Below are 13,334 nucleotides of genomic sequence, written 5' to 3'. Positions count from 1 at the left end.
AGAGGATAGATCAGTGGAGAAGCAGTGGCAGATATGTAAGGGGATATTTCAGAGTATTCATAATAAGTACATTCCTACTATAAAGAAAAATTCTAACAGGAGAACCCACCATCCGTGGTTAAATAATGAAGTTAAGGAAAGCATCAAACTTAAGGAAAAAGCATACAACTCCACAAAAATGAGTGGCAGGACAGATGATTGGACAGAATATAAAGAACGGCAGAGAATGGCTAAAAGGTTAATCAGGAGAAAGAAATTCGAGTATGAGAGCTAGAAATGTAAAAACTGAGAGCAAGAGTTTCTACAGGTACTTAAAAAGGAAAAGAGTAAGTGAAGTGAGTGTTGGTCCTCTAGAGAGTAACAGTGGGGAGTTAATGGTAGATAATAAGGAAATGGCGGAAGAAATGAACAAATATTTTGCTTTTGTGTTCACCATAGGGGATACAAAAAAATTCCAGTAATAGCTGCAAATCAGAAGGTGAACGGGAGAAAAGAACTTGGTGAAATTGAAATCATTATGGAAAAGGTACTGAGAAAGTTGACAGAGCTGCAGCTGGCAAGTCTCCAGGTCCCGATGGACTACATCCTAGAGTCTTCAAAGAGGTGGTTAATGAGGTAGTCAATGCGTTGGTGTTAATTTTCCAAAATTCCCTAGATTCTGGAAAGGTTCCATCAGATTGGAAAGTAGCAAATATAACCTCTCTATTCAAGAAGGGAGGGAGGCAGAAAACAGGAAACCTTAGGCCAGTTAGCTTGACATCTGCTGTGGGGAAATTATTAGAGTCAATCATTAAAGAGGCTATAGCTGGGCACTTTGAAGAGCTCAAGGCAATCGGGAAGAGTCAGCATGGTTTTATGAAAGGAAAATCATGTTTAACCAATTTATCGGAGTTTTTTGAAGGAATAACATGTGCAGTGGATAAAGGGGAGTCTGTAGATTGGATTTCCAGAAGGCATTTGATAAGGTGCCACCTCAAAGATTATTACAGAAAATAAAAGCGCATGGTGCAGGGGATAACATATTAACATGGATAGAAGATTGGTTGACCAGCAGAAAGCAGAGCGTATGCATGAATTGGTCTTTTTCTGAGTGGCAGGATGTGATGAGTGGAGTCCCACAGGGGTCTGTACTGGGCCTCAACTTTTTACAATTTATACCAATGACTTAGATGAGGGAAGTGAAGAGATGGTAGCCAAATTTGCAGATGACACAAAAGTAGGTAGGAAAGTATGTTGTGAAGAGGACATCAGGAGGTTGCAGACGAATATTGATAGCTTGATTGAGTGGGGAAAGATCTGGAAAATGGAGTTTAATGTGGGAAAATGTAAAGTTGTTCACTTTGTTAGGAAGAACAAAACTACAGAGTATTACTTAAATAGAGAATGGCTGCATAATTCTGAGGTGCAGAGGGATCTAGATGTTCTAGTACATGAGCCACAAAAAGTTAGTATGCAGGCACAGTAAGTAATTAAGGCGGCTAATGGAATGCTATCCTTTATTACGAGAGGGATTGAATATTGTTAGGGGGAAATTAAAAATGCTAAAAGAGAATACAGTAAGAATTTACTGAAAAACCCTTAAAATCTTCAGGCAGCCATTGATGCTAAACATATTAACAGTTGAGGATAAGCAGATGGACATTGCACACAAAGAGGCTTTGAGTCTTCATGTGATTTACACAGAAGTCAAGAGATGAGCTAATGTCCAGTAACAGGCAGGACAATTCAAGTGGTGCAATGATGCCGTGAAGCCTTGAGAGCCAGGCTGGAGATAAAACATGGCATAAAGTTAGATTAAGTTTACTCCTCTCTCAGATAGGGAAGGGGCGGATGGTCTTAGCTTAGATATGGGAGGACATACAATAGACAAAGAGGGGGCTTTGATGAAACACAATCAGTCGTGAGTTGTGAGAACCAAGGTCTTTGCATAGGTGTTTTAATTTTGATTGGATAATATAATTATGTAAATCTCCTTTAGAGTAATTGGTTAGCAAAATCACATGTTTATGTACTCAATAGGATAGTGTTAGCATGGGACTGGTGCGTCAGTTACCAATTGGATGTATTTAAATGTACTCAAATGTATAATGATAGGAAAAATTACAAAAGTAATTAAATGTAATCAATCTGGGAGCTGGGTCTCCATTCTTAGGAATGATTGCAGCTCCCTTGCATATGCTTGAATAAAACCGGTTAAAGGAAGCCTGAGTCTCTGTGGTCACTGTGTGATCAGGGAGTGTAACTTCTCCTCTTCAACTGGCCCATGTGGTAGTTGCAGGATTGGAGGGGGTACCCTCTTCAAATATAAAAGCAAGGATGTTGTGCTTCAGTTATACAGGGCATTGGTGAGACCGCATACTTTGTGCAGTTTTGGTCTCCTTATTTATTATTTGTAAATTTATTGGAGGTGGTTCAAAGGAGGTTTACTAAATTGATACCTGGAATGAATGGGTTGTCTCATGAGGAAAGGTTGGACAGACTGGGCTTGTTTCCACTGGAGTTTAGAAGAGTGAGGGGTGATTTGATTGAAGCATTCAAAATCCTGAACGGCCTTGACAAAGTAGATGTCAAAAGGATGTTCCCTCTTGTGGATGAGTCCAGAACTAGGGGGCACTGTTTTAAAATTAGGGGTAGCCCTTTTAGGACAGAGAAGAGAATTTTTTTCTCTCAGAAGGTTGTGCAACTTTGGAACTCTCTGCCTTAGAAGGTGGTGGAAGTGGGGGTCATTGAATATTTTCAAGGCAGAGGTAGATAGATTCTTGTAAGGCAAGGGAATCAAAGGTTATTGGGGTTAGATGGGAATATGGAAATCGAAACACAAGAAGATCAGCCATGATCTTATTGAATGGCAGAGCAGGCTTGAGGGGCTGAATGGTCCACTCCTGTTCCTATTTCTTATGTTCTTATGTTATCTAGTCTGTGGTAAGCTGATGTGTAATATACCTTTAAGAAGAATGTTATAATAGAAGATCACATGATCTTATTATTCAATAGCAGAGCAGTGTGGGCTACCTTAGTAGTCAGTAATTAGAAGTCTCGAGTTAGAGCCTGTAATGTAGAGACAGGGTTTTAGTTGCAAGTACACAAGTGAAGCTGCTGAGTTCCTTTGTAAATAAATAGAATGTTTTCTATGTAAGAACTGCCTGCTGATCTACTCTGTCTATGGCTCCAACTTGGTCATCCCCAAACAAGCATGCATCCCAAATCCATTACTCCAACTAAACTAGTGACAAGGATCCAACAAACTGGCAATGAGGTGAAAAATCAAGAAAAAGCAGGAAGGACGATAAAAAAGCAAGAAAAAGCGAGGGAGCAAATCAACTGAACGAAATCAGGCCATACCTCGCACAATAATTGAAAATAGAATTTCCATCCTAATTGCTGAAGCAGTCCTCTCGAAGCATGCCGCAGTTTGGAAGAATTGATCCTTTTGATCCAACTGTGAACAATTGGGCTCATTACGTTGAACACCTCGCGTTTTTTTTCCCAGGCTAACGACAATGTAGGGGAGAAGAAAAGGCACACGATCCTCTTATCCACATGTGGAAGTAAGGCCTATGGATTGAGTCGAAGTTTAATGGCACCCTGTGCCCTGGAGTCGAAAAGTTTTGATGATTTCGTGAACCTTGTGAAGAGTCATTACCAGTCTGAGCCCTCGGTAACGATGCAATGGTTCAAATTTAACTCAAGAACTAGAGCCCAGGGGAGCCAGTTGCTTGTTATGTGGCAAGTCTGAAACAGTTGACAGAATATTGCGAGTTTGGTACATCTGTAAATGAAATGCTTAGAGATCATTTGGTGTGCGGTATAAACGAAGATGCAATTCAGAAGATATTACTGTTGGAAACAAATTTGGATTTTCAGAAGGCACTGGCTATGGAAGGCGCAGTGAGGGACTTGAAGGCCCTAGCCAAGAGGGTGTGGAAATGCAACAGCTCTGATGAGAAGCGGGAAACAAACACAGCTTTCAGACAAATAAAAAGAAATGATTTAGCAACAAAAACATGGAATAATGGTGACAGAGGTGGAAGCAGACAACCTTATAATGAATGGAAGTTTAAAAAAAATGAATGCTTTTACTGTCATCGAACCAGACACCTCATGATACATTGCAAGGCAGACTTCCAATCAAAAAAAAATCCACGAGATTCATAACTTAGAAGAGCCTGAAGTAACAGATTCAGACATTTATTCATTGTATAATTTAAAGGTAGGAAGAACTGAACTAATCTATGTAACAGTGAGGGTGAATAATAATGGAGATGGATACGGGAGCTTTCACTACAGTAATAGATGAGCATACTTTTAAATACCTGAATTATGGAGAATGTAAATTAACTTGTGAAGAAACAAATGCCGAATTGAAAACTTACACGGGAAAATACATCAAAGTCAAGGCATAAGCAGGGTTGCTGTACAGTATGGAAGTCAATCAGTGAAAGTACCCTTGATGGTGGTAGCAGTTGAGGGGCTAAGCCTCCTTGGACGAAACTGGGTGAAAGAAATTAAATTGGATTGGACAGAGATCTTCCAGCTGAGAGCCAGTGGATTACCTGAGCTTCTACAAAAACATGCCTCTGTTTTCCAAGATGAACTCGGGAAGATCCAAGGGCTAAAAGCAAAAATTCATGTTGATCCAGTCTCTATGCGTCCCCCCCACCTTTAATTTATGAAGGCAAGACCAGTGCCTTATGCAATGTGGGAAAAGGTAGACATTGAATTGGATAGATCAGAGAAACTGGAAGTGATACAACCTGTGCAGTTCTCAGAATGAGCAGCACCAACAATCCCTGTACTTGAACCGGACCAAAATGTTTGAATTTGTAGGGACTACAAGTTGACTGTCAATAAACTGGCTAAGTTGGACAGACACCTTATACCAAAAATTAAAGGCCTGTATGCTAAGTTGGCAGGGGGAACCACCTGCATGAAGCTTGATATGTGTCACATTTATCAACAATTGGAGTTAGAGAAGGCCTCCCAGAAATTTGTCACAATTAATATACACAAAGGCTTGTACCAACATACCCATTTGCCTTTTCGTGTATCCTCAGCTTGCGCCATATTCCAGAGAACAAAGGAGTTTACTGCAGGGATTGCCTCACATTGTAGTTTATTTAGATGATTTTCTGGTGACATGACTCACTAAAAAGGAGCATTTGGCAAGCTTGAAAGAAGTTTTGAAACAGTTCTCACAGGTGGGTGTGTGGTTAACAAAAAGAAAATGCACATTCCAAGTGAAAAAAGTAATCTATTTAGGCCTGGATTCACAGGGTGGATTCACAGGGCCTCCACCCGGTTGAGGAAAAATTGAGAGGCACCAGTGCCAAAGAACACTTCCGAGCTCAAATCATTTTTGGGGATGATCAATTACTATGGATGCTTCTTGCCTAATTTGTCGACAGAACTGGCGCCCCTGTATTACCTACTCAACAAAAACCAACTTTGGTCTTGGCAAACACCACAGAAAGAAGCTTTCACAAAGATGAAACAGCTGTTGCATTCATCCACCCTATTAGTACATTTTGATCTAAGAAAAGAGTTAGTTTTGACATGTGACACACCTCCCTATGGAGTGGAAGCAGTGCTCTCCCATCGAATGGACAATGGCTCAGAAAGACCTACTGGATATGTATCAAGAACACTCAACACAGCGGAAGAGGGATACCCAAGATAGAAAAAGGCAGCTTGCCAATCATCCTTGGTGTCAAGAAATTTCACCAGTATGTACACATTGTCATTTTGCTATTGTTTCAAACCATAAGTCTTTGCTAGGATAGTCCAGCGAAGATAAGGCTATACCACCCATAGCCTCAGCAAGAATATGGAGATGGGTGTTGATTCTGGCAGCGTATGAGTATACTTTCATTCACAGGCCTGGAAATCAGATTGCAAACACTGATGCACTTAGTCATTTGCCTTTGAAAAAAAACGATGAGGATGTTCCAGTTCCTCAAGAATTTGTTTTACTATTGAACTTCTTAGATTCATTACTGGTATGTGTTTGACAGATCAGAGATTGGACACGTCGAGACCCAGTCTTATCCAAAGTACGAGAAAAGTTCTTCATGGCTGGTCACAAGAACAGGAATCTGACAAAATGAAACTGTATTTTCACAGAAGATGAGATAACCAGCCAGGATGGTATCTTACTGTGGGGGGCTAGAGTGATTGTTCCTCCAAAAGGACGAAAGCCTTTGTTAACTGAACCACATAGTGCACAACCAGGTATTTCCCGAATGAAGAGCACATCACGCAGCTCTCTATGGTGGCCTGGAATGGATGGAGAGAAAGAGAGCTTAGTGAGAAGTTGTATGCAGTGTTGCCTGTAACAGCTCCGTTACACCCTTGGGAGTGGCCAGGAAGGTCATGGGTGCGATTGCATAATGACTATGTGGGACCTTTTATGGGAACAATGTTTCTCCTTATTGTTGATGCTCACTCAAAATGGATGGACATATGAGGTAAAGTCATCAAAATCTTCTGCTACAATTGACAAGCTTCTTCAAAGTTTCGCATCAACGGACTACCAGAAGTGACGTATCAGACAATGGTACGGCACTTACGAGTGCTGAGTTTCAATGTTTTATCAGCCTCAACATTATTACTCATGTAAAAACTTCACTGTACCACCCTTCTTAGAGTAGACTGGCCAGGTGAGCAGTTCAAACATTCAAAGCTGACATGAAGAAATTAACTGGAGACTCCATAGCGACCAAGCTAGCATGGTTTCTTTTCCATTGTAGGACCACCTCTCACATGACAACAGGTGTCAAGCCTGAGGAATTGTTGATGAAAGCCGTCTCAGAACCAGATTGAGCTTAGTAACACCTAACTTATGAGGTGAAGTGGAAAGGAGTCAGGGAAGTCAGAAAACTGGACATGATTGGCATGGTCGTGACACAAAGTTTACTGTAGGAGAGATGGTATATGTGAAAATTTTTGGTGAAGGATCCAAGTGGTTATCAGGTGAAATAAGTGCAGTTACTGGACCTCTTTCTTACCACGTGAAAGTGGAAGACCAAGTCATCCGGAGACATACAGATCATATAAGGAGGAAAGAAACAGAGTATCTGGAAATGATTCCACCAGTGTTCAAGACTGCATCAACATCTCCTGTTGAAAGAATTCAGTTGAGTACAGATGTGTCTGAAGGATCGGCTGTGCCTGCAAAAGTTGAGGAAACAGATTTGCAGGTGCCCACTGAAGAGCCTGATGGTCGGACAACACCAGAAAAGGAAGGTCCTGACAAAGCATCTGAAGCTGTGGAGCTGAGACGTTCAACACTCATAAGGAAACACCCAGAAAGACTGAATTTGTAAATTACTTATCTGTGTAAATAATTTGAAATTTTGAGAAAAACTATAATTGTAACTGCAGAATGTATTTCTGAATAAAAGGGGGAGGAATGTGGTAATCTGATGTGTAATATAGCTCTAAAAAGAATGTTATAATGGAAGATCACATAATCTTATTATCCAATGGCAGAATAGGGGGGGGGGCTATCTCAGCAGTTAGTGGTCTAGATTTAGAGTCTGTTATGTAGAGAGAGTTTTAGTTGTAAGCACACAAGCATAGCTGCTGAGTTCCTTTGTAAATAAATAGAATGGGCTGTAACTTTTGACCAGCGTCACAAAGTGCTGGCCCACAGATATTAGAAGAAATAAATGGGAGGGGTCTGAAGGTGGGAGGGGTCAGGAGGGGGGGTGCAGAGGTCGTGTGGGGGAGGGTGCAGAGTTCGCGTGGGGGGGTGCGGAGGTCACGAGGGGGGTGTGCAGAGGTCATGTGGGGGGAGTGCGGAGCTTGGGGAGAGTGCAATGGTTAGGTGGGGGGGGGGTATGTAGGTTGGGTGAGGGGGGGTGCGGAGTTCGGGAGAGGTCCGAAGGTCAACTGGGGGTGGGGGTGGGGGATCTGTAGGTCGGGTGTGGGGGGGGATCCGGCGGTCGGGTGTTGGGGGGGGGGCCCGGAGGTCGGGTGTGGGAGGGAGGGTTCAGAGGTTGGGTGTGGGGGCCATCCGGTGATCAGTTGCGGGGGGGTCCAGAGGTCAGGTGGTGGGGGCATCCGGGGGTTGGATGGTGGGGGTTCTGGCGTTCGGTGGGATCAGGAGGTTGGGTTGGGGTGGGGGGTCCAGAGGTCAGGTGGGGGGGGGGTGGTCCGGAGGTCAGGGTGTTAGAGCTCAGTGGGCCAGAGGTCGGGTGGGGAGTCCGAGGTGGGGGTGGTCGGGATCTGAGGTCGTGGGTGGGGTTGTTGGAGGTCGAGGGGGATGGAGTGAGTCCTGGGTGGGGGGGCAGAGTGGTGACGTGGGGAGTCCAGTGGAGTCAGTCTGGGTCTTTAAAATAGTTACCTAGAAGTTAGAATAGGTTTTAATTCTAACTTTTTCTGGGCAATTATTCGTATAACCCCGGAGGAACCATCGAAGTTTGCAATTTAAATTGCATTTTTTGGACGGTTCCCAGCGCAGCAATATTGTCCAGAGGAAGTGTATACTTCCCGGCAATTGCCCTGCACCCCTTGCCTGGGAACTTACTAGAGGAATTCCCCAGCACATCTTTGGGGAAACCCCCAAATATGACGCTGGGGAGCGCGGAAGTTACGGACCAATGTGTTCTATATAAGAAATGTCTGCTGATCTACTCTGTATATGGTACCAACTCGGTCATCCCAAAACAAGCATGCAACCCGGATCCATTAGCCCAACTAAACTAGTGACAGGAATCCAACATAGCCAAACATCATTCCGCTTTCCTGCACCATGAAAAATTACAGGGCAAAAAATACAGCTTGCAAGTAATGCTCTATTAAATGTGTGTATCCGAAATAAATACTCACACTGTCTGCTGGACCTGAGTTGAGGGATTTGTTGGGGCTGAATTTCCAACCCACGCGTACGAAGTGCAGAAATACTTCTTTTATGTGCACAGGGCTTTGAAATCCTACATATGGAACCATATTTGAAATATGATAATTTAAGAGGACTGACTTTAAGAGTGAATCTAGTTTGTTCTTTCAAAGATCGTAGCAAAGACCTAGTTAGTCCGCAGATCTCCATTCACCAATTTCTTCTTTGAAGTTCGCTCACAGCCAAGGAACTGAGACCCAATAAGTTATGTCTTTAGCAGTCAAGGGCAGAGAACCGGAAAATTCTCTCCCGGAAGAAAACATCAGCAGCAGTGAGCCAAATACTTAAACTAAGTGACCTCTTAAAGTAACTTTTATAGATACGAATAAAGGCCGGCTGTCAGGAAGACTTCACAAGACAAAGAGTAGCGCGAGCATTCGAACGATCCAGGCAGAATTCTAAAACAGAATGTATCCGTTAGTAACGGAGTAACAATTCAGTTCCACAGACAGGAAACCAACCCGGAACAATGTGCGCAAGCGCAGTCGGGCGAGGGGGCATGTACCCGCATGCGCATTACCACCTGGGGTGCCGAATAGGTACGTGTGCAGGCGCTTAGTCCGGACAACGAAATGAGCTGTCAAGATTTGGTGGCTGATAGATTTGTCCCATTTTGGTTTAAGAGAAAATTAAGTGAATAAATACCATTGTATCGTTAGAAGACAAGGTATCTTGCATATATGTAAAGAAAGCTTGCATTTTATAACGCCTTTCACAACCTCAGGATATCCCAAAGCGTTTATAGCCAAATAGTTCTGAAGTGATAAAGGCAAAATACTGCGGATGCTGGAAATCTGAAACAAAAACAAAAATACTGGAAAAACTCAGCAGGTCTGACAGCATCTGTAGAGAGAAAGACAGTTAAGATTTCGAGTCCGTATGACTTCTTCAAAGCAGTTCTGAAGTGTAGTGACAGTTGTAATTTTTAAAATTCTTTCACAGGATATGGGCGTCACTGGCTAGACCAGCATTTGTTGCCCATCCCTATTTGCCCTTGAGAAGGCAGTGACCTGCCTTCTTGAACCATTATGGACTGTAGATACACCCACTGTGCTGTTAGGAAGGGAGTTCCAAGATTATGATCCAGTGACATTGAAGGAAAGGCGATATACTTCCAAGTCAGGATGGTATGTGGCTTGGAGGGGAACTTGTAGGTGGTAGTGTTCCCATTGAAGCTGCTCCCTTTGTCTTTCTAGGTGGCAGAGGGTGCTTGTTTGGAAGGTGCTGTTGAAGGAGCCTTGACGAATTGTTGTAGTGCATCTTGTAGATAGTATATACTGCTGCCACTATGCATCGGTGGTGGGGGAATAAGTATTTAAGGTGGTGGATGGGGTGCCAATCAAGTGGGCTGCTTTGTCCTGAATGGCGCTGAGCTTCTTGAGTGTTCTGGAGCAGCACTCATCCAGAAAAGTGGAGAGTATTTCACCACATTCTTGACTTGTGCCTTGTAGATGGTGGATAGGCTTTGGAAAATCAGGAGTGAGATCCTCACTGCAGAATTTCTAGCCTCTGAGTTGCTTTTGTAGCCACAGTATTTATATGGCCAGTCCAGTTCAGTTTCTTATCAATGGTAACCCTCCTGGATGTTGATAGTGGGGGATTCAGTGATGGTAATGCCATTGAATGTCAAGGGGAGATGTTTGGATCCTCTCCTGTTGGAGATGGCCATTGTCTGGCACTTGTGTGGCGCAAATGTTACATGCCATTTATCAGCCCAAGTTTAGGTCTTGCTGCATTTGGACATGGGTTGCTTTAGTATCTGAGGAGTCGCAAATGGTGCTGAACATTGTGCAATCATCAGCAAACATCCCCACTTCTGACCTTATGATGGAGGGAAGGTCATTGATGAAGCAGCTGAAGATGGTTGGACCTAGGACACTACCCTGAGCAACTCCTACAGTGATGTCCTGGGAGTGAGATGATTGACCTCCAACAACCACAACCATCTTCCTTTGTGCCAGGTATGACTCCAACCAGTGGAAAGATTTCCCCCGATTCCAATTAACTTCAGTTTTGCTAAGGTTCCATAATGCCACACTCTGTCAAATGCTGCCTTGATGTCAAAGGCAGTCACTTTCACTTCACCTTTTGAGTTCTGCTCTTTTGTCCATGTTTGGACCAAGGCTGTAATGAGGTCAGAGGCTGAGTGTCCCTGTTGGAACACAAACTGAATGTCAATGATTGGGTTACTGCTGTGCAAGTGCGTTTAATAGCACTGTCAATGACACCTTACACCACTTTGCTGATGCATGGAACACGACAGCCAACTTGTCACAGCAAGCTCCCACAAATAGGAATGTGATAATAGCCAAATAATCTATTTTTAGGTGTTAGTTGAATGATAAATATTGACCAGAAAGAACTCCCCTGGTCTTTCAAATAGTGCCGTAGGATCTTTTATGTCCAACTGAAAGAATAAACAGAGCATCAGTTTAACATCCCATCCAAAAGTGGGCACCTCCGCAGTGCAGCACACCCTCACAATACTGCACCACGAGTATCTCTGGAGTTGGGTTTTGAACCCACAATCTTCAGATTCAGAAGTGAGAGTGCTACTAGCTGAGCCACAGCTGACACAAAGTCCTGGACCTTGGAATGTGCCAGTCTGCAACACTTGGTTGTCAATAGCTCTGTGCAGTTTTGTGGAGACCCAAGAAGGTCTTTCCATCGAGTTGATTATCCTCCAGCAGCAGTTGATGTTTATCTCAGTGTGCATCACTGGAAACAGCCTAGGGAGCATTGTGTCCTGTATTACAGAGCTGCTTGGAATGAACATCAACTAAATCCACTTCATCTCTTTCCAGATCTGTCTTGCAAAAGCACATTCCAGAAGGAGATGTGCAACGGTCTCCTCTCCACCATGTAGAGGTAGTGAGTCTTTGAGTTTGCAGGAAGTTTCCATTTCACCATGGCTAAACTCTCCTTCCAGTCTTTGGCACACTCCCTGGTCCCTCTGAACCAAATATTCAGCACCTTAAGCTAGTCTGATCTGATGGTGAAGGGGTAAAAGGATCCGTTGACCTAGTTCCCAGAGAACATTGCCTCACTCTTGCCTCAATTTGCTTTGGCTCCTGAAGCTAATTCAAACTGCCTGCAGATGCTTATCAGTCTGTGAACAGACAATGGAACCGAACAGAAAATGGGGATATTGTCCATGTTCAGGGAGGCTTTGACCTGCGTGCCACCACTGCTTGGAATTGTCAACCCTCTTATATCTGCATCCTTCATGAGGCATAAGGGTTCAATAAAGCATATGAACAATATGGGAGAGAGGACAGTCCTGTCTGACTCCAGATTAGATCGGAAAGCTTTCCGGATTCCCACCTATTGATTGAAATTGCGTTACTGATGTTTGTATAGTGCATCTGGGTCCAATTGCAGACTCCCTCGTCAAACCTCATTTTAGAGAGCATCATATAGGTGTGCAATATTCTGTCAAATGTCCTCTCCTAGTACAAGTTGATGAGGCAGATGTCCACCCCTTGTCCTGCACATAGGCAATTGTATCTCACTGTAGCACAAGGTCATCTCTTGGGAACTGCAGCCATTATATCAATAATGTTTCAGATCCATTTCAAGCAATCAGAGTGGAGGCTATGTGTCTGGCATCATGTTTCAGAGTGCTAACGCTAGCTGTCATTTGACACAGAAAATTGTAAATGAGTGTACTTCTTAACATTGAACTGCTAAATATGTTCTTAAATGACTCTAATAAAAAGGTGTTTACATTAGTACTATACAGAGCAAATGGCAAGAGATGATAAATGGTATGCATATTTGACACCAAAATAGATTTGCTATGTATTGTTATTCAGATCTATAATGATATTATAAAATTTGATGCTTTTTTTTTGCTTTAATATTCATTTGCAACGCATGCTGCATTAAAAACTTGAACAAAATTCCTACTTAGAAACATCATTGAGCACAACTGCTTTGGTGGGTTTCCAATATTTGTTCTAGCAAGAATGGCTAACACTAAAATTATACCAAGAAGCAAAGACAAGATTAGCTCTGTGCATTTGGTTGTAGTGGGTGGCTTAAAGGGCATGAAACCATTTTATATCTGTATATGATGCAAGGCAAGATCATGGTAGTTCATATTAACCAATATTTCAACATGAATTACAGTAGTTAAGGAAGTGCATAATGGGATGCAGATTTTTCATCACTTGGGAGACTTGAACACACAATTTAGGCTGACACACCAGTGCAGTAGTGAGGGACTGTTGTACAGTGGAGGTGCCATCTTTTGAATGAGACATTAAACCAAGGCCTAGTTTGCCCAAGCAGGTGTATGTAAAAGTTCCTTTAGAACTATTTTGAAGAACAGCAGGGGCATTCTCTTCAATGTGCTGGCCAAAATTTATCAACATCACTAGAATATGGATTGGTGTTTGTGGGCTGTGTATACCTGCTGTGTTTCCTACATATC

General features: G+C 42.9%; 1 protein-coding gene across 2 annotated transcripts in view; it reads right to left on the bottom strand.

The window, feature by feature from the left end:
* The window catches only part of mrs2 (magnesium transporter MRS2), a 32,805-nt gene extending 23,444 nt beyond the window's left edge, over positions 1 to 9,361 (bottom strand). For both annotated transcript variants that reach the window (XR_005942669.1, XM_041185007.1), the window contains exon 1: positions 8,830 to 9,361. Coding sequence is in view for 1 of the 2 variants with exons in the window: in XM_041185007.1 (XP_041040941.1) it covers positions 8,830 to 9,049 (220 nt within the window). In the remaining variant the exon portion in view is untranslated. The remainder of the gene's footprint in view (positions 1 to 8,829) is intronic.
* Positions 9,362 to 13,334: the final 3,973 nt, after the last annotated feature.

The sequence above is a fragment of the Carcharodon carcharias genome, chromosome 3, assembly GCF_017639515.1.
Source record: "Carcharodon carcharias isolate sCarCar2 chromosome 3, sCarCar2.pri, whole genome shotgun sequence".
Taxonomy (NCBI): Eukaryota; Metazoa; Chordata; class Chondrichthyes; order Lamniformes; family Lamnidae; genus Carcharodon; species Carcharodon carcharias.
The sequence above is the reverse complement of the archived record's forward strand: the minus strand, read 5'-3'. Positions and strand labels throughout refer to the sequence as shown.